At 36.2% G+C, this 25,525-nt stretch overlaps 2 protein-coding genes across 2 annotated transcripts; one reads left to right on the forward strand and one right to left on the reverse strand.

Moving 5' to 3' along the window:
• Positions 1-1,947: 1,947 nt before the first annotated feature.
• Positions 1,948-11,964, forward strand: LOC123532100 (uncharacterized). The gene is made up of 6 exons (XM_045313458.2): positions 1,948-2,098; positions 5,953-6,163; positions 8,481-8,716; positions 9,094-9,301; positions 10,369-10,563; positions 11,088-11,964. The coding sequence occupies exons 1-6, from the start codon at positions 1,952-1,954 to the stop codon at positions 11,639-11,641; spliced, it is 1,551 nt and encodes a 516-aa protein (XP_045169393.2). The 5' UTR covers positions 1,948-1,951; the 3' UTR covers positions 11,642-11,964.
• Positions 11,965-14,150: 2,186 nt separating this feature from the next.
• LOC128547071 (uncharacterized) lies at positions 14,151-21,583 on the reverse strand. Its single transcript, XM_053518790.1, has 3 exons — positions 21,371-21,583; positions 15,958-16,052; positions 14,151-15,172 (listed from the first exon to the last, which is right to left on the reverse strand). The coding sequence occupies exons 1-3, from the start codon at positions 21,400-21,402 to the stop codon at positions 14,694-14,696; spliced, it is 606 nt and encodes a 201-aa protein (XP_053374765.1). The 5' UTR covers positions 21,403-21,583; the 3' UTR covers positions 14,151-14,693.
• Between the last annotated feature and the right edge of the window lie 3,942 nt (positions 21,584-25,525).

Consider the following 25,525-nt stretch of genomic DNA (forward strand, 5'->3'; position numbering starts at 1 on the left):
TCTTATCTTGTCCATAGAAAAAAATGAACTACATTTAAAAAGATAAGCGAAATGTGACATTTTACAGCAGTTTTCAGATGTTCCTAACCTGCCATTCGTAGGTAAGCTTAATAAACCAGAAGAAGGCATTGTTTGTTTTCATTCTTAAATGCTCACTGAAATAGTTTGATTCAGCGGAACAAGATTTCTGAAAAGGTAGGTGGCTGAGTACTACAGATCACCCTCATACAGATCCGATACCCGATATCTGGGATGAAGACTCGAGATTCATTGTTGGGTCTGAAATAACGTCAAGTTTACAACAGCTTAATTTTCCGATGATTTATATAGGAAACATACACAACATTTTTACGATGGACACGGGACAATAATTGAGCCACGCCATGAGAAAACCAACATAGTTGGTTTGCGACCAGCATGGATCCAGACCAGCCTGCGCATCCGCGCAGTCTGGTCAGGATCCAGCTGACAGTTTCTCCAATTCCAATAGGCTTTAAAAGCGAACAACATGGATCCTGACCGGACTGCGCGGATGCGCAGGCTGGTCTGGATCCATGCTGGTCGCAAACCCACTATGTTGGTTTTCTTATGTTTGGCATATCTCGTTTTAAGTTTTGCAATTATTCATTTTTCTGGAGAACATCTGAAAATGCTTTTCCAGTAAAAATAATGCTAGTTGAGTATGGTATTTATGGCCGGCAATGGATCCCGTTCCAGGCCTATATTTGGTTCGACGTATGAAAAGTTATGTGATACACATGCAATATCAATGGTTGCAAACAATCTATTTATTAGAAATGGCAATAGTGGAAACGGACGTTTAAAGACAACTAGCCACTATGCTTCAGTCGTATCATGCAATAAGAAAAGCATGACAATTCACATCATGTTCAGTAACAGACAGTTTCATACTGAAAACGACACAAGTCACACATCAGTTTTTGAGTCTCGAGTACAAATAAATACTTCACATCATAGGTATTAACCCTTATCATGCTGGACACGATTGATTCTGCCTTTCCGCCCAGTGTAGATCTTGATCAGCCTGCACATCCGTGCAGTCTGACCAAGATCAAAACGGCTCGCTATTCAGTCAGTATCTTTTTGGTAAGCACCCATTTTAACAGTCAATGGTACTGTCCATCTGTGCAGTCTGAACAAGATCCAAACTGCTCGCTATTCAGTCAGTCAGTATCTTTTTAGTAAGCACCCCTTTTAACAGTCAATGGTACTGATGGACCAGTTCATTATAGAAATTTAGCAGGGTAAGGGTCAAAGTAAGAAGAATATTAGTTTCACCATCAATGTTAGATCATTACCAGGTATGCACCATAAGTCCAGGGCATTATTGTAATGATCACTGTTTTCATTTACATTGAACTATAATAAGAATAATTTCCATTTACAAGTTATCATGTGCAGGGCCTCAAAATTGTCCATCTGTTATACATCCCATATGTCAGTCAGTAAATCCACGAGTAGGGGTAGCTCTACTGTAGTATGGCAGTGCTCCAAAGGTACACGTACCACCCTTAGTGAAGCGCAAAGTGCGACCTCTTTATATACTCCTAAATTTGGTTGCAGATGGGGCACTGAGTTTCTACGGTGTATGGGGGCATGCCCACTCGAACTTTGTTTGAATGGTGCAAACTCGCGTTTACTTGACTAAGTTGGTGCATGAATATTTGACACAATAAGTACCATCTTTTAAATTTAAAAATGTGGCAATTTGAGAATGTAGGTAGCTTTTTAGTTTGACTGTCGTCCGTCTCACCACTTCAACAATAATATTAAAATATGACTGATTTAAAGTTTTTCGAGCGAAGCCAGCTTTAAATTTTGACGAAAATGAACGATGTTTCAATTTTCAGGCTTTCAAAAAGTATGTTCGCCAGATTTTAGACCGAGAAGGGGAGCGCCCCACCTCTCCACACACACCCCGGATCCACCCATGCTTATTGTATACATAGATATGATAGATCTGCACACGTCCTATGTATGTAGAATCTACCCGTGTACAATAACGGAAATTCCGCTTTCGTTTTACATAGCTCTTCCGCGCGTTTATCAGTGTAATAGACTAGTTTTAACACTGCAGGTGGGTAGACATTTTAGTAAAATACATGTATTCAATTGGAATCACTTTTTGTGTGTGTGAAATGATAGCTAATATGTTGTTTTAAACATTCGTATACATTTTTGTCGCACAGGCACACTAAAATGGTTACAGACCCATAAATTTATGTTTCATACCAAAATCAGTCAGTTCTGATCATTTTTGGTATACTTCCTAGATTTTCTGTCAGTCATATACTTATTTTCGACAAGATATTCATACATTTTGCTAAAAAAAGAAAGAAAAAACGAAACGAAATCTGGGTGTTGATTATCAAGCAGTGAAATGTAAGTCAACTGTAACCATATTCATAATCATATTGTCGCATTCCACAGAATTAAGGGTGAACACCGCTAAATCCGACTGTGAAAGACTTTTAAAAATTTGAACACACTAGTCTAGAAGACTTTTAAAAATTTGAATACAGTTCCAGATGTTGATCCTTTGTGTACCTTCTTATATAATGAAGACTTAAACAGACCTATTTCTGAATTTTTAAAGCATTCTGATAATGTCACGATTCTAGTAGTTCATAAACTGTTTAATATATTGTATTTAATACTGGAGTTGTTCCAGACGTCTGGACCAAGAGTATAATATATATCCGATATCGGATATATAAAAATAAAGGTGAACCTACTGACCCAGATAAACACAGCGGTATTACCATCTTAATTTGTTTTGGTCGCAGGCCGGTACTAATAAACTTTGATAATGTGGCAGTTGAGTCCAGTAAGTCCAGGGGTGTTCAAAGATAATCCGTCATAGATCTATTGCAAAGCAATTATTGGATTTACCTGTATTGGACAATAAACAGTGTCGATTGTATTCAGGTCAACTGCCACATTATCAAAGTTTATTAGTATTGATTTCATCTTCACTTCCTGTTTTAATATATCTGGGGTGAAATGCCATTTAACAGCTGATTAAAACTGTACATTTTGATTGGTGGATGAAAAATTCCACAGGTTTCCGAATTGAATAGATAATATTTTCTGTGCTGGTGCTCTGAGCTGTATTGTTAGACAGTATAATCCGTTGCAAGGCTCCTGTGGAAATAGCTAGTAAAACGTAAGTAGGAAGTCAAGAAGTTGGAAGTGAGAAGTGCAAAAGTTATGAGGCAGTAAACAGTTTTCAGAGCTTCTCGCCAAGGCAGTGGCTACGATTACGGTACCGTAATCCTAGCCTCCGATTCTAGGATTACGGAAGTTCCGTATTCCTAGACATACCTATGAGAATAGGCTAGGATTACGGAAGTATTTAAGAGGCATCAAATATAATACATGCATAAATGATGTTGTAAACTTACTTTTTTCACTTAAAATAGCGAAATGAAATACGAAAACGAATACGGGTGTTGATTTCGCCCGATTCTATATGCGAGGAAATCTAAAGTGACTGGCAAAATCAAATCATAAACTTTTAAGGAATAAATATTTAAAAAAATATTTTTGAGCTATTATTAAGAATATATATAATTCTTCATTTGTCTGCCAATTTTCAAACAAGAAATATATCTATTAAGTGTGGTTTTGGAAAGAAAAACTTATTTATACATACGGATGTTGATTTCGCCTGTTTCTTTAAGATTATACTAACCCGAAATGGCTGATCGATAGCACGAAATAATAGGGCAGGCATGAAAAAAAAACACACACGATATTTTTAGTGAAATAAGTTAGTTTACAATAACATTTGTGCATGTCCTAACATGCATTTGATGCCTCTTAAGTATTTCCGTAATCCTAGCCTATCCTCATAGCTGTGTCTAGGAATACGGAACTTCCGTAATCCTAGAATCGGAGGCTAGGATTACGGTACCGTAATCGTAGCCACTGCCTCTCGCCAATAGTCGCCTACCCAACTTTCAAAACCTCACACAAAAGTCTGTAACCACACACCTGAAATAAAGATATTGCAATATTAACATAAACGGTGCCCCTAAAGTGACATGTTACACACTTTTTTTCCAATTAGGTAATGTGAGACTTTTTTTTATTTCGTTTAAACGAAATGATTTCGTTTAAACGAAATAAGTTATTTCGTTTAAACGAAATGATTTCGTTTAAACGAAATAACTATTTCGTTAAAACGAAATAAAAAAAGTCTCACATTACCTAATTGGAAAAAATGTGTGTAACATGTCACTTTAGGGGCACCGTAAACATGGCTAAAATGACAACTCCACTTTAAGCTAGCTCAGCGGAGGCATGTATTCGCATCTCATGATTTCAAGATAAGGCTACTCAATTAATTTTCTTTCAATAACTGAAATTCAATTCTTACCACTAAAACTTCAATTCTAGCAATTATTATTATTTTAAAGTACAAATATGCACTTCAATCCGTAAATTGCCTCTTATTTGTAAATTTGACCTGGCCAATTCGACACTAACAGCTAAAAACTGTTTACTGCCTCCTTAGAAGTCAAAAATGGGAAGTACGGAAGTCAATTGTCCCTCCAGGTCTTCCATTATCACGAAGAGAGTTACAAACAATTTAATCGGGTCATTTTCACGCCAACAGTCACTTTCGTTTTCATGCGCGATATACTTTTTGCATACCACATCTTATTTTGAGGGGAAATGCATCGGGTTCAGTTACTTGTATATATCAAAAAAGTTCTATACAAGTATTGCATGTAATCAGTTTTGACATTTGTTTAAACGAAATCGGTCGGCAGAAATTGACGAATCTGTTCAGTTTAAACCAAATAAAACGGACATTGGTAGAACATGTTGAACCATTTATATTGTTTGTTCCATACCTTGCAAGTTAGTCTATTTCAATTAAAATACTTGCAAAACATGCAAAAAATACAACCGTTATTGTCGAAAATCGACAAAAACCGTACCCAAAACTGTGAGTATTTCGGACGACACTTATTCGGATAAGTCAATACACAGTGTCAGAGAAGGTAGAAAGCTGCATTCTTTTAATTTAAATATTCTTTCCTGAAATGAGCTGCAGATTCAACTAAAATACGAAACAGAATTATTGATCATAGGTTTAAAAGTAGATTGTGTTTAACACTGAAAGGATAAAATAGAATGACATTGTTTTCTCACAAAATAGCTAAGTTTCGATAAAAACTTAATTAGTGCAAGAAAAAATTGCAACACATATCGAACGAAATCCTGGATAGAACCCTTGGAGCTAGTCTAATGAACACCATATCTTACATTTTCACTCGTGGCTATGCCACTCGTGAAATATTGCATCAGCTAGTGGTGTTCACTCGTGAAAGTTATTTCAATTTAACGCTCAGTTTTTAATATGGGTAATAATGCCAGGTTACAGTAATGTGATTTTGATGTGATTTAGCGGTAAGCAAATGTGACAGGAAAAATCTCTCAATCCCCAATTTTTCTCTATTTAGGATAATTCTTCAAAATGTGAGGTAAGGATTTGTACTCTGTAATGGGTCTAAATATGTATGGCAGCTCTATGATTTTTTTTATTTTATGTATAATATATAAGAAAAATATCTGTAAACCAAAGTATAACAGATAGGACTAGCCTGACACAGTATGGTCAAGTACTCCGCTTCTAGCTGAGTGAATAAGGCTCAGTGATTAAAAAAAATTTTTTATAGGCCCTGTATTAATGTTTGTTCGCATTTTACATCGGTGTTGAATTCGAAACGAAACCTACGTTTTTCGTTTAAAAGTGGGTAATTAGTAAATGAAATTTTGAAATACAACAGTTGCGTGTACATGTATTTTACAGTTCCTTTTTAAACGGTGCATGAGATTCGGTTACACCATTTTCCTTTTGATGTCGTAAAATATTATAAACATTGTACAAAGAGTTTGAAAGTAATTTTGATCTTTCAGCACCAAACCATGGCATTTGAGTATAGATCAAACCATTCATCCAGAGGCACTGCGCTAATTATTGGTAATGAGTTCAAAGGTCAGAAAGCAGAGAGAAAAGGGTGTAAAGAAGACGTCATTATGATGCAGGAGCTCTTTAGAAGATTAGACTTTAATGTGACTACTTTTATGAACTTATCTGCTGCTCAAATGAAGGAAAAATTAACACAAGGTTTGTTTTATTGCATTATACAAACGTTACTCCACATGAAAGATGAAGCTATATCAAAGCCAAGTTTTACTGTAATGATAGAGCAGTTTTGTTCATTTTAACTGTAAGTTTATTGTAAGGGTCTTCTCGAAGGGCGAGTATATGATTGCTAACATAATATCTGGTGTATTGTAATTTTGACGAAAACGTAATTATTTCGCTTTCGTTTCTATTGCACCGCTTTAAGATCCTTTCAAGGCAAAGGCAAATGTCAGTGACGTTATACATTATGCACGTGCATTTAGGGTTATTTGGCCTCACTGGATGTATCCTTTCTGTTCTAAAATATTATCAACTCTAGGCTTTAAGATCAATTTGTTGTACACTAAGTAACTTTAGTAAATGTCTTGTTTTTCAGAATTATTTCAACATTTTGTCATTGTCTGGCTAATACACTTCGAAAGTTTAGTTGCAATAATCACAAATTACATATTGAAAAGGGAATATTTGTTATTTATAACTTGTAATTCATGCAATGATATTTAGGTGGTGAATTCATTATCTGCGTAAGTGCAATCACTTATTGTTGAAAGAAGGAAATATTTTTACAGGAGTCTATAATAAAAATCCAAATGCTCGCATTTGATGAAGTGTGATGATAAAGCATTTTAGCTCGACTATTCAAAGAATATAGGTAGAGCTATTGGACTCGCCCGTGCGTCGGCATCCGCGTCGGTGTCCGCGTCACCATTTGGTTAAGTTTTTGTATGTAAGCTGGTATCTCAGTAATCACTTGTGGGAATGGATTGAAACTTCACACACTTGTTCACTGTCATGATCTGACATGCACTGTGCAGGTCCCATAACTCTGCTTTGCATTTTTTTTCAAAATAATGCCCCTTTTTCGTCTTAGCAGTTTCTGGTTAAGTTTTTGTATGTAAGCTGGTATCTCAGTATCCACTAATGGGAATGGATTGAAATTTCACACACTTTTTCACTGTCATGATATGACATGCATTGCATAGGTTCAATAAGTCTACCTTGCATTTGTACAAAATTATGCCCCTTTTTCGTCTTAGCAGTTTTTGGTTAAATTTTTATATGTTAGTTTGTATCTCAGTAACCACTTATGGAAATGGATTGAAACTTCACACACTTGTTCACTGTCATGATCTGACATGCAGTATCACGTTCCATAACTCTACTTTGCATTTTTACAAAATTATGCCCCTTTTTTGACTTAGTAGTTTTTGGTTAAGGTTTTGTATGTAAGCTGGTACCTAATGGACTTAGTAGTTTTTGATTAAGGTTTGTATGTAAGCTGGTATCTCTGTACGGATTGAAACTTCACACACTTGTCCACTGTCATGAGCTTTTAAGCACTGTGCAGGTTCCATGACCCTGTTTTGCATTTGTACAAAATTATGCCCCCTTTTCGACTTTTGTATTCATTCAATTGACAAGGCTGTTGAATAGTCGAGCGTTGCTGTCCTCCGACAGCTCTTGTCTTTTTTTTTTTATAAAATTGACGTATAGTCTTATTTTCCATTGATGGGCTACATGTCATATTTTGTATAATCACACTTAACTATCATTTTCATTACTCATATTTATTCATTGTCATTTCGTCATTCTTATTATTTTTGTGCTGTTTATTTTTGTTGTTGTCAGATGCCCTTAACGGGCCCTGACTGACTTTAACTTTAAACATCCCTCTCTCCCATAGCCAATATCTTATTATTTTAAAACGAAAATTGGGAGCATAATCGATGTTATAATTTCAGCGTGTTTCAAAGAGTAACTATTTTACAATCAGTGCGTGCCTCCACCTCTGATTCATGTGGGGAAGTTGGCAGTTACTTGCGGAGAAAGGTTTGTACTGGTACAGAATCCAGGAACACTGGTAAGGTAAACTGCCCGCCGTTACATAACTGAAATACTGTTGAAAAACGGCGTTAAACCTAAAACAAACACATATTATATATAGATGGTAAAAAGTGCCTATTTGATCTTGATGAATTTGTAATAAAACATTACTATACTATCTTCATTGATCTTTGTAAAAAGGCTGTTCATGATGAAGGTCGATCAAGTCTCATGGCGGGATGTAATGTTCGGTGTGTATCTATAAAGTCAGCACGTCAAAACTAAAAACTAAAATGCGATGATAACATCATTTTTCTTCGTAGTGATAAAGTGTACATTCCAGGATTAAAGCGAAATAGTTCTAGCTGCATATCAATACTTTATACTTTATAACTATGCAGATATGTGTTTTTAGCTCTTATTCCTCGAAATTATTTCTTAAAGTTACATAACTTGCAAGTTTGTTTTACAGCGAGTAAGAATAAAAACAACGAAGACTCCGACTGTTTTGTATTTGTACTGAGTACGCATGGTCACGAGGTGTTCGTTGAAGACATGGGGCAGGTATACCCATCAGGTGCTGATGTATGGCGGCATGGAGTTCTCGGGGAGGATGGTACGACAGTGTATGTTGATGATATAATTGACATTTTCACTGATGACAAAACATACAAGTTAGCCGGAAAGCCAAAACTGTTTTTCCTACAGGTAAGATATTTTTCATGGCTACAAAAGGAAATCTCCGAAGAAAAATGTGTTCCTAAAGACTGAGCGTGACGTCATTCGTGATGGTTCTAAATGTACATAGCATGATAGAGCGGGTCATGTTAGAAACATTTAGAAATTTATTGCAAAACATACATTTTAGAAGGTCGACTCTTACGATAAAAAATCGAAATTCTCGGTATCAGTAGAACTTTAAAAGACAAGACAATGTAAGAAGATAAAGGTTTGTATCGAATTAACAACGGAGGAACACGTCTAAAGTGTTTTGTCCTGTATCCCGATATCAGACGTGTTTTTTTTTTCACATGTTTACCTTTTCTTTGTTCTTTTATGTTAAATGTCCTTTTCTTCATAATTAGGCTTGCAAGTCAAGGCAGACAACCAGGTATTCGCCACAACCAGGAGACACATATGATCCAGGTCATAAGGTCGAGGTCATGACAACGGCGGGTGAGTCATCCAACAAGGGTCAAAGGTCATCTAAGGCAGATACAAAGGATTCTGTGGACTGGCTTTACAATTTTGATATAACTGGCACTGAAGATATATACAGCGGTTGGGTGAAAGGTATGAAGGACTGATCTGGTAATTTAAAAACAGGCGACGAGAAAATTAATTGACATGCATTGCACAGGTTCCATAACTCTGTTTTCTTTTATACAAAATTATGTCCCATTTGCGGCATAGCATTTTTTATGTGGTCTGTTTCATAAGGTGAAAGTTTTATAATTCAGACTTGTTGCTTCCGTTTTGTACTTTTGTACTTGTTTATGTCTATGTTATCATTTTTAGATAACCAGGCCTTAGAATAGTCGAATGTTACTTTCTTCCAATAGCTTTTGTTATATACAGGTCTTCGTGGGTAAATCATTTTGTCACATTTTGATTAAAACACATTTTCTATTTGTTTTGAATGAAAAACTTTCAGTAATACACTTTATTGTATATCTGTAAGAACCGAACATCATGAAAATCACACAGGAGTTTACTCGTATTGCCCCTTAATTGTAATTTATACGACACCGTCTCAAATCTTAGTAAGAATACAAACACTGAGTACTTATTTTTACAGCCTATCGGCATGTATTTGATTTCAATTTTTTATGAGAACATGTTAAAAATTGTCAGTAAAAATGTTTTTAACACTGGCCTTATAAATGATACTTGATCATGTATTTGGCCCTCGGCTCGATCTGTTGTATTAGCCCTCCACTGAGACTTGGAGCTCAGTCCCCTCACCGCCCCTGTCAAATGTCAGCCAATCATTTTAGTTTTTTTTAAAAAGCACTCTCAGCAGATGTCTCGATCATTAAATATGTTTGTTAAAAATTCAAAATGCTTTAGCTACCAATAAAAAAGTACTGAAATTTTCTTACGTTTAAGATCAAAATTTAATCGACCATGCGATTTTTATTGGATTTAAGGAGATTTAAAGTTAAAATCAAGAACAGGATTTTTATTGACGAATTATCGTTGATGCTCTATCCAGATGATGTCTTTATTGATTTCTTTCATTAATTTATAGTTTATTATGGTCTCATTAATGTCTAGTCAACAGATATTTACAATATATACATAATAAGAGTTCATTACCGCTCAAAACTGAATAAATTACAAAGTTTTTATTCTTACAGACCCTGATGTTTGGTGTCCGGAAACAATGGCTAAAACACCTGGTTCCCAGGCGTCCCAGCAAGATGCGGCTTGGGAACTCGTAGAAGAAGACGCTGGCGGAAGTGGGGATAGTAATTCATTGCCGCCATCGCCTTTCGACATTGTACCCATCAAATGCCCGGATGACTTTCTTATAATGTATCCAGTGATGTCAGGTAAGAAGGACACAGAATACTTGGACATATTCGCGTATGTGAAGTAGTCCATTTGATTTTCCATGTCACCTGATGACTTTATATTTCATTTACTGATTCAATACATTGGCATGTTTGAATATCTATGCGTCATAAGCATGACATAACCGTCTCTTACAGATGCATGGAAATGGTAAAATGTTTAAGCAGCATCTGTCATTTAGTACGAGATTACTTCATCGTCGATCATGTAACACCGACGCACAGTTCTGGTCATACGACGACTTTCAAGCTTATATACATGTTGCTTCGAAGCCCCCGTGAGCTTTATTTCAGGCACGAGCGGGCACCTGGTACAACCGCTTACTTTCCACAAGACAGATGTATGGTTTCCTCACATGACACATGTACAGGTGATTTTAAGTAAGCGGACTTAACCACTCACCACGAAAACTCCTCTTGCATGACAGAGAATTATTAATCGTACATGTCCAGATATGCATGTCATTCTAATATGCCAAACAAAACAATATTTTCATTTCCAGGTAAATTTGCCTTCCGAAACGCTCGTGCTGGTTCCCATCTGCTCAACTTTCTTCACAAAAGTGAGAATCTGGCCGAGTTACTTCGTGGATGTAACCTGTTACAGTACCTTACACGGGTCAGCCAGGGCATGGCTTTATACGAGTATAAGCCGGATCTAAACGCCATTTCAGTTATGAACGGACGAAGAGCAATGCAGGCAAGAATCAGTGGAGTTTCTTACGATCCACTAGGTACATTTAAGAATCATTTATACTGCAATATCAAGTATTTAAGCAAAGAGGAAAACCAAGAGATGTTGATAGAAATTATTGGAGAGGAACATAGAAACCGTCTTAAAGGTGATGCTTCAATAGTGGAGCCATATTTGAAGGATATGGTTGAAAAACTAACGGAGGCGCAGATGACACGCATTTTGGATAGAATTCTGCCGTTTAAAATGACAGCCTGTGTAGTACACAGGTTAAAAGGAGATGTCTGCTTCCTACCTAAGAGAAAGAACACACCGATGGGAAAGCTAAGGAATGCGTTATTGCCAAAGGAAACATACGTGTAATTATCAATGTATCATATCTTCGTTATGTCAAAAATTAGTATTAACCCTTGTAGCAAAAGGTACCCGATGGTGAAAATAGAAAGTCATTAATTCCATTATTTAATGGAAAATGCAGAAATGATTTAAAAGTAAAAACAGTTCATATACATGTGTCATCTAAAACCTTTATGTGCCAAAGTGCCGCTTTTGCGGCCATGCTTCGGTCCCAAAAATGTCAAAGGCCACTTTTGTGGTGGTTAAAGCGATACACCGGCTGATAAGTGGATGAAAAATAAAATCCTTTTTACTATTGAAGAATAAATGTTTCTTATATTTTACTGACATGACTAGTTTGTGTAGATAGATTGTTTGCCTTTGGGGACCATTTTTTATATATTGCTGTAGGTCACAGACCTATGTTACAACTATTCGACAAAAGTCAATTGTTTTTTTTCTGGGGAGCTTGCGAGGCAATTATGTTTGTTTGATCTGCTGCTTATTCTAAATGATTGCACGGATATAAGTATTTTCCATCGTAAAAGTATGTAAAATATCAGAGAATGTATAAAACATGGTGGAAAAATAATGTAAAATAATGGATAATTAAGATGTTGCCCGTTTTGAACAAATCCGCAGAAAAAAATCACACAGAGCAGACGTTGATGTCATTCAACCGCCATATCGAGGGTTCAACGCAATAAGGGCGTATCTACATATAATAATTATATGAGCCGTGCCATGAGAAAACCAACATAGTGGGTATGCGACCAGCAAGGATCCAGACCAGCCTGCGCATCCGCGCAGTCTGGTCAGGATCCATGCTGTTCGCTAATAGTTTCTCCAATTCCAATAGGCTTTAAAAGCGAACAGCATGGAGCCTGACCAGACTGCGCGGATGCGCAGGCTGGTCTGGATCCATGCTGGTCGCATACCCACTATGTTGGTTTTCTCATGGCACGGCTCATATGTAGATACGCCCTTATTGCATTGAACCCTCGATATAGCAAAATGAAGTGCATTGCAATACTGTATGAGAGGAAGGATGGTCGCAGTGAGACAAAACATCAAAGAACAAGTCTATGTAACATTTTATATAGCATTTTATTCCTCTAGGAAGTATAAAGTCAAACCAAAGCGTGTTTTGTTTCATTACATGAATGACGCAATAAATGTAATCGAGCCAAACAAAGTGCATTGTATCAATTCGTGCCAAACAACGTACACTAGTTAAGGTTCTTGTAATGTGTTCGGTTACCTCTCATAAAGTGAATTTTCATTTTAGAAGTTTATATTTACTTAATTTCTACCTTATCACCCACATCATGTGACATAAGGTGCTAACTCTGACACCAATTTTTCATGAATTATGTCCCCTTTGACATAGAATTTAAGGTTAATTTTTATGCATTTTCACTATATCTCAGTTATTTCTAAATGGCTTTGATTCAAACTTAAAATGGATGTTTCACCTTATAACCCACATCATGTGACACAAGGTGCATAACTCTGACACCAATTTTTCATGACTTATGCCCCCTTTTACTTAGAATTTAAGGTTAATTTTGATGCATTTTCACTATATCTCAGTTATTACGAAAGGCATTCGTTTCAAACTTGAAGTAGTTGTTCCACATCATCACCCACATCATATGACACAAGGTGCATAGCTCTTGCACCAATATTTCCTGAATTATGCCCCTTTTTGCTTAGAATTATACTTATATAGTGTTTTGATACATTTTATCTGTACCTTTCTTATTATTTGATATTTTTAACACAGACTCAAGCTATTGCGCAATATTCATCCACCATTGGTGTCATTAAACACTCCAGTGACAGTTCTTTACAGATTTAAATGTTTTTGGTACACAGGTGTTACATCGTAAAATATAGGTTAAGTTCGACTTTGGCTACAAATCACCAATTATATACTAGTATGTAGTTATGGCCCCTTTCCAACTTAAAATTTGTCAAACTCATGGTTGCCGGACAATAACTCAGAAAAGGCTTGACAGATTTAGATAAATTTTGGTACACATGTGTAACATCATAAAATACAGGTCAAGTTCGATTTAGATTGCACCTTCTTGTGGCCACGTCTTTCTTATGGTTGCCATTCTTCTGTGACAAGACCGTATTGTGGGGGTATTCGTCACTCCTGTGAGAGTTCTAGTATATACTAGTATACGCGTTCCGTGACAAAGCGTAAGCGTATTACGGCCCCAAAACGGATAATTCTAAAGGAAAATGAGGTCAACATGAAAAAACAACGTAGACTTTCCGCGCATTTCATGGAAATTTAATGACGTTAAGGGACAATATATTCATTCACTTGGTTTTTACGCGTTTAATGCTAGAATAGCGTTAGCGCATGACCACATGTTCTTTTCTTGTTGTAACTTCTACCGGGCTCGGGTACGAACCAATCCCTCGGGATTTTGCAGATGTTATAACACAAAAAACGGATGTTCTTGTCACTTTTCGGGGGTGTTTGAACAGGAGAGAAAATATGTGTTAACAGAGAGATTCTCGCGCTCATGCGCTGTTAAAACACCTTTTTATATATGCAACTTCTTATGGGAGATTCCACGTTTTATTGTTTTTTAAAGTGATACTCTGCATTTGATAGTGACAGATTCTGAAATATATTTTAATACTGAGTGTTTCACTTTTACAATACTCGCATAAAATGTCGTATGTCTTTGAAAAGGAGAGTACATGGAAAAGTACGGGCGATGGTGAAATAATAATTTTCTTTTCATTTAAGTTTCAGCTTCTCGTTTTTGTAATAAGTCATCCTAAATGATGAAAATTATCACTTGTAAACATAAATCAGCGGGCTCCCAAGTCAATCCTTCCACTCACCCCACGAGTATCTGGTGATGCGTAGATCCGATTCATAATAGTCCTCGGTCATACGACGCAAACTGACGCGCATGACGCTTTCTCGTGGGTACCTTCTTATGCATCGGGACTTGCAGCACGTGTATTGCATATTGGACAGGCTGTATAAACGGCGCATAAGCAAGCTCCTGTATAAAGGTGCTGCTGTTGGAAGGTCGCGTTCAGTCGTCTAGCGCAGTTTACTGTGGCCGACGTTACAAACACAGGATCTGGGAAATGAAATTCCGTCTTCTGATTTCTCGATTTTTGCGTCACGTGACTCCTCCTTTGATAGATCTTTTGAAGCACCAGCTGCAGGCTGCGAATCTGAAATGTCTTTACTGTCGTCAGAGTAAGTGTCAGAACTGCCAATGTTCAGGACGCTATTGCTTCCTTCGTCAGAAGTGCTGTTGGAAACCGATGGTTCAGTTTCATTTTCAGATGGACCGATGTTATCTTCCGGTGGTGTCGCTTTAAACCGTTTTCTCGGTTGCTCTGAATGATCAGAAGCAAATTTACGTTTTACTCCACGAGGAATTACAGTATGTGTGTAACTGCATATTTTTTGTCGTGTTAGCATATGTGTTTCGTTTTTGTATTCATCATATTTCCGTTTGGTGCCACGTGCCAGATCGTCTGCAGTGCATTCACGGCTGGAACTGTCTGAACCTGGGAAGACGAAAATAAAAGTCAATGCGTATTCATTTTAATAAAAAAAAAATGAAAATTTATGTTTCGAATATTATGAATTAAAAAATTGCTGCTTTCCTATATTTTTACAAATACAAATGTAGTTTTATTTCAAGGAATCTCGATATATGTCCTTTTTGTGTCGATTTGCAGTAAAATCCAACTCACTCATTTCAAGGAATATCGTAATCGAGAATATAAGTATGATTTAATGAAAGAATTAGGTTAGTAATTAGGTCATAATGTGCTTCCGTGATATAGTCGAAAGAAGTTCAAAATAAATAAGTCATAACTTTTCTATTTTTCCTCATTTTCGTGTTCAGCGGGTTCTTTATTTCTAGAATGCATTCTGCATGAAATAAGACGGTTTGTTTCTGTTTATACTCCAACGATTTCCATTTTCACTAAGCGGACCCGAAAGTATGGGTTTAGTGTACGAAAAAGAGCAAATATGCATCATTTTTAGGGTAACAGACCGCAATCTACTGGCATTCTAAAATAAAGATCGCATCTCTTTATTTGCAATTTTAAGGCAACATCACTGAAAACATTATCTTGATGTGTCACTTTCAGAGGGAGAGTCTAATCGGAACGACGTTTTATTCAAATGACGAACATACACGTTTGCATATTACCAAAAAAAAAAACAAAGTTAAAGTTGTTTCCTATATTTTATGAATCTATAAATAGCACAATATATACAGCTGCATTGATATAGTTCCTTTTAATGCAACGACTAACAATTATAAATAGGTGAAAATTACCATGTATATGCAGATCTTTAGCAGAGGTCGAAGGGAATGTAGGCGCCCCATATCCAAGTTGCAAAGGCGCCCGATCTGTAGCACCAGTCCCGGGTCTATGAACGTCCACATTAAATCAAATAAACAAGCGCTATTTTAAAGTTCAGCAAGATAATGGCATAGAAATCATTTCAAGAGTGTATATTCAATTTTGCAAATATTTAAAAATATTTGTTCTGTTTAATTTCTATTCTATGTGACGAATATGTAATTATGAAATGTTTATTTTTACAAACAATATTCTAGTCTGGCTACAGACTAGATAATCTTTATATGCCCCCAAACATTTATGTTGGGGCATATAGTGTTGCTGCTGTCCGTACGTCCCAAAATCTTGTGTGCCCAACTCCTCCCACACTATTAGTCTGATTTGCTTTAAACTTCCTCAGATGAACAACCTTGATGTGCACATGACCATAAAGGAAGGATATTTTTTCTGTGAATATTTTTACTTTTTAAAACATTTTAAAGTAAACAGTTTCGGTCCCATGTTCCCATCACTGGTAGAACATGTTTTTGCTTCGAGTCGAACATAATTTATTTGTTTTTAAATAAATATGAATGTAAATTATATTTACATTCATTAGTTTAAGAGATACGGGTCATAAAGTTAAAGAATTTGACATTTAGCATTTCGTGTTTAACATTAAGTATATGGTATAAAGCATTTAGTATGTAGCATTGAGCATTAAGTATTTGGCATTTACATAGAGTACTTGGCAATTAGCACGGCACCGGCCTTCCGTAGCCGGTGCGCCGAATAATGCTAAATGCCAATTACTTAACGCTGTATGTCAAATCTAATGTTCCAAATAAATAAAATGAGAAGTGTTAAATGCAAAATCCTAAATATTTAATGATAACTGCGAATAAATATTGCCGAGGGGAGCGGTGGTCTTGTGGATAAGGTGTCGGCCGCTCATTCCATGGGTCGTGAGTTCGAACCCTACTGGGGTCACGGCCATGACTTCTCATATGACACCAGTACTGGTTTTTCCAGAAAGCGGATTCGAGAATGGTTCCAATTAGCTTGAAGCTTTCATCAAAATTGAGCTAAAACAAATTAGTATAAATTAAATGCCGTTTTTCAAATTCTTTAACTTTACGAAACAATAACATATTCTACTGGTCAGTAAGAAGTAAGGAGAGAAACTGTTACTATAGAGTCAAGATCTGTATTGTTCGCCATGATTCAGTCAGTATCCTTTTGGTAAGCACCCCTTTTAACAGTTAATGGTACTGTCCAAATTGCAAGATTGACAAGTTCATTATAGAAAATTAGCAGGATAAGAGTTAGCATTCTGTATTTACATTAAGCCATTGGGAATATGCATTTAACATTTTTGAGTACTTGGCATTTATCCTTTGACAATTTACATGGTGTACCGACCTTCAATACTGGTTAGATATCATAATTTCAAAATGCGCTAATTTTTATCTTTAAACTTGACTATAGAGAACATTTTAAGATCGACTATTCCAAGAATAAGGAAGGCTGTTATACTCGCTTTGACATTGGGTCAGCGTTGCATTCCGGCTAAAGTTGTATGGCAAGCTTCTCAGTTTCGATATATGAGCCGCGCCACGGGAAAACCAATATAGTGGCTTTGCGACCAGCATAGATCCAGATCAGCCTGCGCATCCGCGCAGTCTGGTCAGGATCAATGCTGTTCGCTAACAGTTTCTCTAATTGCAATAGGCTTTGAAAGCGAACAGCATGAATGCGGATGCGCAGGGTGGTCTGGATCCATGCTTGTCGCAAACGCAATATGTTGGTTTTCTCATGGCACGGCTCATATTTTCTTCACAAATGCGCCAATTATCATCAAAGTTCGCAGAAGGATTGGTCTTAGTAACATGCAGACGTCTAATAGTTTAGTGTTAGGTTTCTTAAAGTCAATGTCACAAATATTGTCTAAGTAAATTGGCAAACTCCTCAAATTCACAATATCTTCTTAATCACTGCCCTATAATCATCAAACCTATCATAAAGGATTGATCTCAGACAGGAACAGACGCCTTTTGGTTTAGGGTCAGAAACAACAAAGGTAAAGGTCACTGGGGTCCGAAATTTTCGTTTAAAATTTATGACACTCTTCTCAGTTTGACTTGTAACTCATAATGTTTCTTAGTCCTGGTATCCATCCTCCACTACCAACCTCTACCCCTTCCTCATCTTCTCCCCCGGCCCCCACCCCTTCGCCCCTTCCAACCATGACAACCCATACCCCAAGAAAAGTTTTTAACATTCATCACCCTTAATTTATATTTCATAATGTTTCGTAGATTCCGGCATAGGTACAACACCCGTCTCCAACTTCCCAATTTCTACCTCCACCCCAGTTGTTTTAGTATCACTCATCACCTACTTCAGCCCCTGCCCCTAAACCTTTGTTTCCTTCTTTGTTCAATCTCTGAAAGAACGAAGAAGGAAACAAAGGCTTACTCTTTTTATAAAATTTCTCCATCCTATCTATCGTCATTAGTACCTAATTCCGTTAGGAACACTACTGCTTACAACCTAAGAAATGCCCAAGACTTCAGACCTATACATTGTAACACACAACTCTATTCTAATTCATTTCTGCTTCAAATAATATCTGATTGGAACCAATTACCAGCTGAACATAGACAAGCTCCCAGTCTCAATAGCTTAAAAGGTATGTTAAAAGGGTACCATTTCCTCTATTCAAAAAACATTATTAACAGCCCTCTTTGTCTATGCGAGGAGATTGAAACGACGCACCATTACTTTCTCAAGTGTCCTCGTTACCAGAAGCAGCGAACAAAGTTACAAGATCACAAACATTACATAACCACTCTTCCTATTTAGTGATGCAAATAGTCCTCAAATCAATATATCTGTCTTCTCTTACTTTAAGATTAAAGAGTACATACATCAAACCAGGAGATTCATCTAAGACTTGCAAACACCAATCCTTGATATCTCACAAGTAACCACATCCCAAAAGCTCTCTCTCTCTCTCTCACACACACACACACACACACACGCACGCACGCACGCACGCACGCACGCGCGCGCACGCACGCACGCACACACACGCACACACACACTCGCTCTTCCCCTCTCTCACTCTATCAGTAATGTTCATTTAACTTATATAAATTATAAATAAACTTTCATCGGATATTTCCTAATAGTCCAAAAACGTATTAAATATCACATTTCTATTTCATGTCCACAATTTACTAGTATACAGTCAACTCCAAATTCTGAAATTTTAAAAATATTTCGAACTTGAACATTTCATAAAGAATTGATTGCAAGCATACATTAATTTTACAATTAATTGTTGTCACTGAAATAGTATGTACCTGTTTTCGGGAAAGAGTTTCTAAAAATTATTAGCTTACTACTCGATCCCTTGCTTTTGTAACATATATTATAATTACATGCTATTTGTGGAATTAAATATTGTTTAAACAAACCCCCTTCCCTTAACATTTCCCACTAAAAAAACATGTCTCAAAGTTGATTACAGCTCATATATGTATCTTCCATTCCACTGCCGGTTTCCCTCCATCCCGTCATTTTTTACATCTCTCCCACTTACTCATGTGGTTTCTTGGTATCCCTCATATTCCCTCCCCCGCACGCACGCACGCACACACACACACACACACACACTTTAAATAAACATACCCTGCTATCGTCACCCATTTCCAGTTTCTTACAATTATAACTTATATGAGCCGTGCCATGAGAAATCCACAGAGTGGCTTTGCGACCAGCATGGATCCAGACCAGCCTGTGCATCCGCGCAGTCTGGTCAGGATCCATGTTGTTCGATAACAGTTTCTCTAATTGCAATAGGGTTTGAAAACGAACAGCACAGATCCTGACCAGACTGCGCGGATGGTCTGGATCCATGCTGGTCGCAAAGCCACTATGTTGGTTTTCTCATGGCACGGCTCAATTATTGTTTCTCAAATTCGCTTATATCTTTATAAGCATTTTCGAAAATTCGAGCTCAGCAATAAATATTAATTGCAATTATTTATGTACTGATATATGTACAGATAGATCTGAAGATATTGACAAAACCTTCTTTTCTTTTTTTTTTTTGTAAATATGCGCTGAATGTCTGAAGATATCGAAATTGTTTTTAAGGTATTGGACCCGTAATAGAGTATCTCCTTTTTGAAGAGTATTCAGTTCCTACCATAAACCTACTCTGACTGCAATTTTCAGGGGGGCGTAGGTTCAAGCCCCACTGGGACCAAATTTTTTCCCCCATAATTTCCTTTTTTTCTAGTAAGTTTTTACTTCTTTCAAGACTTATTATGGATGTATTGTAGAAAAGTGGAAAATTTTCATTTTATAAGCGATTTCTTGCTGTTCAAAGTGAATTTACCTCTGAATCAGGAGGGGTAGGGTTAGACATCTTTAAAAATACTGAGTTACATGCGCTAAAAGTTCTCTATTTTGCCTTCATTCTTTAGATTACATACTGCGGAAGAAATGCAGGTAGGTTTTACTTCTGCCCCAAGGTTATTTTTGAATGAAGTGAGCAAAATTCAAAGCAGACCCACAGGATTCAACCTTAATTTTTCAATGTTGGAGCTAGAATTCTGTCTCATTAAATCTGTTTACTTGAGGCATCATAGAAATAAATGATGTTTACAGTTTTATTTTGTGTTTTATAATTGTTTAACAATAGTTTGATGTTTCTTTTATTAAAATTAATGCTGTAATGAATTCTCTGCAAACGTTTTAGATAGTGGCCATCACATTGAAATTTGTCTCAACTTGTGCTTGAGAAAATACCATAAATTATACAAAATTTACAAAAAAAAAACGGCACGGTAAAAATTGTTTAAAATTTGCAACACAGTGCGAAACATGGTCAACTTTAAGAATATACCAAGCAAATGCTATTTTTTAAACATTACTATTAGGGGTCCAATACCTTAATTGTAAATTCATTGAAATAAAAGGGATATTATTAAGGAGCGATCCAGGTATCAAATTGATATGTTGCTGAAATTTTGAAGAGACAACGTAGCGCAAAACTTGTAAGTTTCTCTCATTTTGTATGTGAATAACTAATCAAATATTTTTTTATAAAATTGAGAAAAAACAAACATTATTGACACTGACATTACAGCTTTACTATTTAAATCTCAGACTGTTTATTCTTGGACATAAATAAATTAGTTTTGATGAACACGGAATTGCAAACTTGGCATCACACCTTTACATGAAAATGCGCTATTATTAAGTTGAAGAAAGAACGCTTTCAGAACTCGCCGTAGCGTTCATAATATATAATATTTTAAGGGTTCTGCTGAAGTACCGTTTAAATCAAATAGTACTGAAATTAAAAACATTAATGACTGTAAATACTTTTACCTTGCAGATAACGAAATTCCAGTTGATATCATAATGTTCAAATTACGATCATACTATGTTACAGTTCTTTTGTTTCAGTCATCATAGGTTAATTGTGACGTCATGACGCCGACGTCACGGAAATCGCCGACGACAGAATACGGAAGTATACGAACAGGTAGAAAGGTATGCCAGGCCACACAATGCCGGTTGCGGTGGTATCCCTAGTAGCTGACATGCTGCATCACCTTATATCCTCCACTGAGCTTATTATATTGGCATATACAATACAAATCAACATATTGTCGCTCTTCAGTTCTCCATGAACTGTAACATCACAGTTTCTCAAACTAACCACATCCATCAAATACAATACAATACAATAAATTTTATTTAAAGTTGGCAAGACATCATGACAAGAAACATAAGCTCGAGAAGAGTTTTTATGACTGCTATAACATATATGAACAAATAAAAGAGCTGCCAAAAACACACACAAAAATAAATCATATACAGCACACAAATGCAAAACAAAGCAAAGTATTATAAAAGCAAAGCAAAAGTAAAAACTGAGTGGATTATGCTAATCATGACCAGAGGCCTTAAAATAAAGAACGTAAGGTTAACAAATTGAAAGGGAAAAAACGGACATAAATGTGTAGACTAAAATAGTGCTAAGAACGCTTGTCCCTTCAAACCAGGTTTGAGGAGAACGGATTAGCATGATCATCTCAGATTTGGAATAAAACAAACATATATAATTATGATACGGAGGCAAGCATGCAACACACTTAAAACAAGAAGGTAAGAGTAAGTTACAAAAGGCTAAAAAGAGGTATTGGAGGAAAAGCACATAATCATAGAAGCACAATATATATCTACTTAAAGCAGCATGCCTCCAGATCGTTCGACAACAAAAAAAAAAATTATTTTTTTTTTAGATATCTTGAAATAAATGCTATATTTCTTAAGAAGGCTTTAAAACTTAATTACTGACAAACTTTATGTTACGGAAACATATGAGAATTTGCTGTTTTTACTACTTTTTACGATGAAAATCGAAAAGCATTTGTCACGCTTTCACTCCATGTAAACTGTCTCGATTATAAATATCTATATTTTGCTATAGCGCTATTGGTTGCGACGACGGGAAAATGTCTTTATTGCCGCGGCGGTCCGGGGTTCGATTCCCGACGCGGTCATCTTTTTTTCTTGGTTTGGAACTTTTAAAATATTTTAGAAACAAAAATTCATATTCTAATGTTCATAATAAGACCAAACTTCAATTTGAAAGAAAGATTATTTTTTTAGCCAAATCTGGAGGCATGCTGCTATAAGGACGGGAATAAGGATAATAATTTATACAAAAAAAAAAACAAAAAAACGTATACCTAACATCTGCGTATCTCTGAGCATGATGTTCGTAATCATTTCTGAAAGAATTCATACACATCTTGCACTTTATCTCATGTCCATCTGTCACCTCCATGACATTTAACGTAAATGCATATATCCAACCTATAAATTGGCCAATGAGATAACGCGTTATCATACAGTCCATTATTCTAGTTGCTAAGCCGCATGCTTGTTATGTAGGCACCGTTAATGTGTCCAAAGTTCAATTACTGAAATGACATTTATATTTTCTTGGAGTGTTCTCTTGACGGAGATTTCTCTGTATGGATTTCACGGTTATTTCAAACCTCGGTAATCTTGCTAACAGGAATCTTTGAAACTTCCCACATGCAAAGCAACGGTTATTTCAAACCTCTGTAATCTTGCTAATAGGGATCTTTGAAACTTCCCACATGCAAAGCAACATCTTTTGTCTTATATTTTGTGGCAATGTTATATCTGTTACTTTATCAAGGGAGAAGAAAACTGAGAAACCTTGGCTGCTCTCCTGCAAGTAAAAACATTAAATACTCGCCAGCCTGGGCTATTTATATATTAACTTTAAGGATTTCGCTTATGGTAAAAGGGTGAATTAAAACTTTGCAGGAAATCATTTTACAAGATTATATCGCAAAATATTTTTTTTTTCAATTCGAATCAACAATGATTAAACTTTTTATGTGAGAAATATATAGATTGAGTCCTGTATTTAAAACTATTGCTATCTTTTCCGTAGTGAGATATTTCCTTGATTTCCCATCAATTATTAAACTCAGTCTTTCATTTTATACAACAGATTATAGAACTCCAAGATAACTTAAGATATATCCAAACTTCAAGAAGCTTTTACTACCACATGAATAACTTTTGACCAATGCAAACTAGGGCTGGAATATTCACGGAAGACCATGTTACAGACAGTAGTGGTTTCAGAACGGGACCCGTAGTAGGCTGCACAATACTAAATTAATTTCCTTCTTTATTTCATATCAAAAATGTCGTTGAGCATTTCAATGATAGAAAAACCATAATAGCTAGTTAGTATAACTACTTACCAAATGTCTAAAACTATTGAAAAATAATGCTTCTTTCGTATGATACGAATGCATTTGCATATTTAATAAACAGTTGAATAGGATTTGAAGCGTTCGGCCATGAGATTTCAGAGGTGTTGTTAAAGAAGGGATAGGTGGACGCTGGCAAGGAAGCCAATTTTGAAATGAAAGGTATTGATGAATAGAAATAATAACTCCAAAATATTCAATATGACGTTCGTCCAATACAATAAGCAACCAAGCATGAGGGGAACAGGAGACTTACCATTTTTGTATAACACATTTAAATAGTCAATATACACTTGCCACAAAGCATCAGCCATATACTTAACCTGACATTAACATAAATTAACCCTTAGCCTGCTGGAGGCAAGTGTTTCTGCCTTTGCGACCAGTGCCTGCACATCCGTGCAGTCTGATCATGATCATCATGGTCTGTACTGCTCGCCATTTGGTCAGTATCGTTTTGGTAAGAACCCTCTTTAACAGTTAATGGTACTGTCCAACTTGAAAGATGGACAGGTTCATTATAGAAAAGCAGGGTAAGGGTGAAAACAACACAAAGGCACATTAAAGTTAACAGCTTTGTATTACAAATATGATAAGCCATGAAACAATTGTCAGAATATCAGTGTTGATATCACCTTCCATATCATTCTACGATTTAAAAATTTGTTTTGGTGTTAAAATTAAACCTACTTGTTTTAGAAAATTCAAAACATTTATGTGTCATTGTTTATTTTATGTTTTTCGGTGGTTTATCGAAATATAACGGTGAATTATATCCTGATAAACTCACTGGCCACTCAGTGAAAATTATCAAATCTGATACCCGGATTAACGTCAAAAAGTTTACCGAGCGTACTGAAAGCCGGAAACAATATGACGATGACATCGTTAAAATGACGTCATCTTTGCGATGCTTCCTGATAAAATTTCCCGCAAATTTCGACATTATTGAAATAAACACAACAAAAGTAGAGTTTTAGACATAAAATAAACAGAAAAATTGTTGGTATCGATGTAATATCACGGTAATTTCACTCGTGGACACCAAAAGTTGTTATTTTCACTCGTGGCTGCGCCACTCGTAAAAATATCACTTTTGGTGCCCACTCGGTGAAATTATAACGTGATATTACACCGAAACCAACAATTATCCTCTATATCTTTGGGTGGTTTAGTATCATCTAAGATGGCTTAAATAGTTTTTATTTAAACTTCTTCACAAGATAATTGTCTAAACTTCTAAACGTAATCCAGATTTCAGAAACGCGCTTCATGTAACGTTTAAGATAGCCTACTGGCAAAAAATAAGATTTGTTAAGTGTATATTACTCGTCTGTTTACATTTTCTAATGAACTCACATGCGGATATGACGTCACGCAAAGGCAGGTTGGCTGCGATGGTCTGCATACATCACCATGATCACGCATTCTCTTGAGAAATGCATGCATTTTACCGGACCATACCCGTAAACAGCGTGCGTTGTGACGTGACGTTAGAATATTTGCTTTTCCAACAGTTGCCTTTAGTTGACGATTATATCGTTTCAGAATCTTTAAATACTAACCCGTTTCCTGCTAAATTTCTATAATGAACTTGTCCATCTTTCAATTTGGACAGTACCATTAACTGTTAAAAGGGGTGCTTACCAAAAAATACTGACTGAACGGCGAACAGTGCAGATCATGATCAGACTGCACGGATGTGCAGGCTGATCAT

This window comes from Mercenaria mercenaria, chromosome 11 (assembly GCF_021730395.1).
Source record: "Mercenaria mercenaria strain notata chromosome 11, MADL_Memer_1, whole genome shotgun sequence".
Lineage (NCBI taxonomy): Eukaryota > Metazoa > Mollusca > Bivalvia > Venerida > Veneridae > Mercenaria > Mercenaria mercenaria.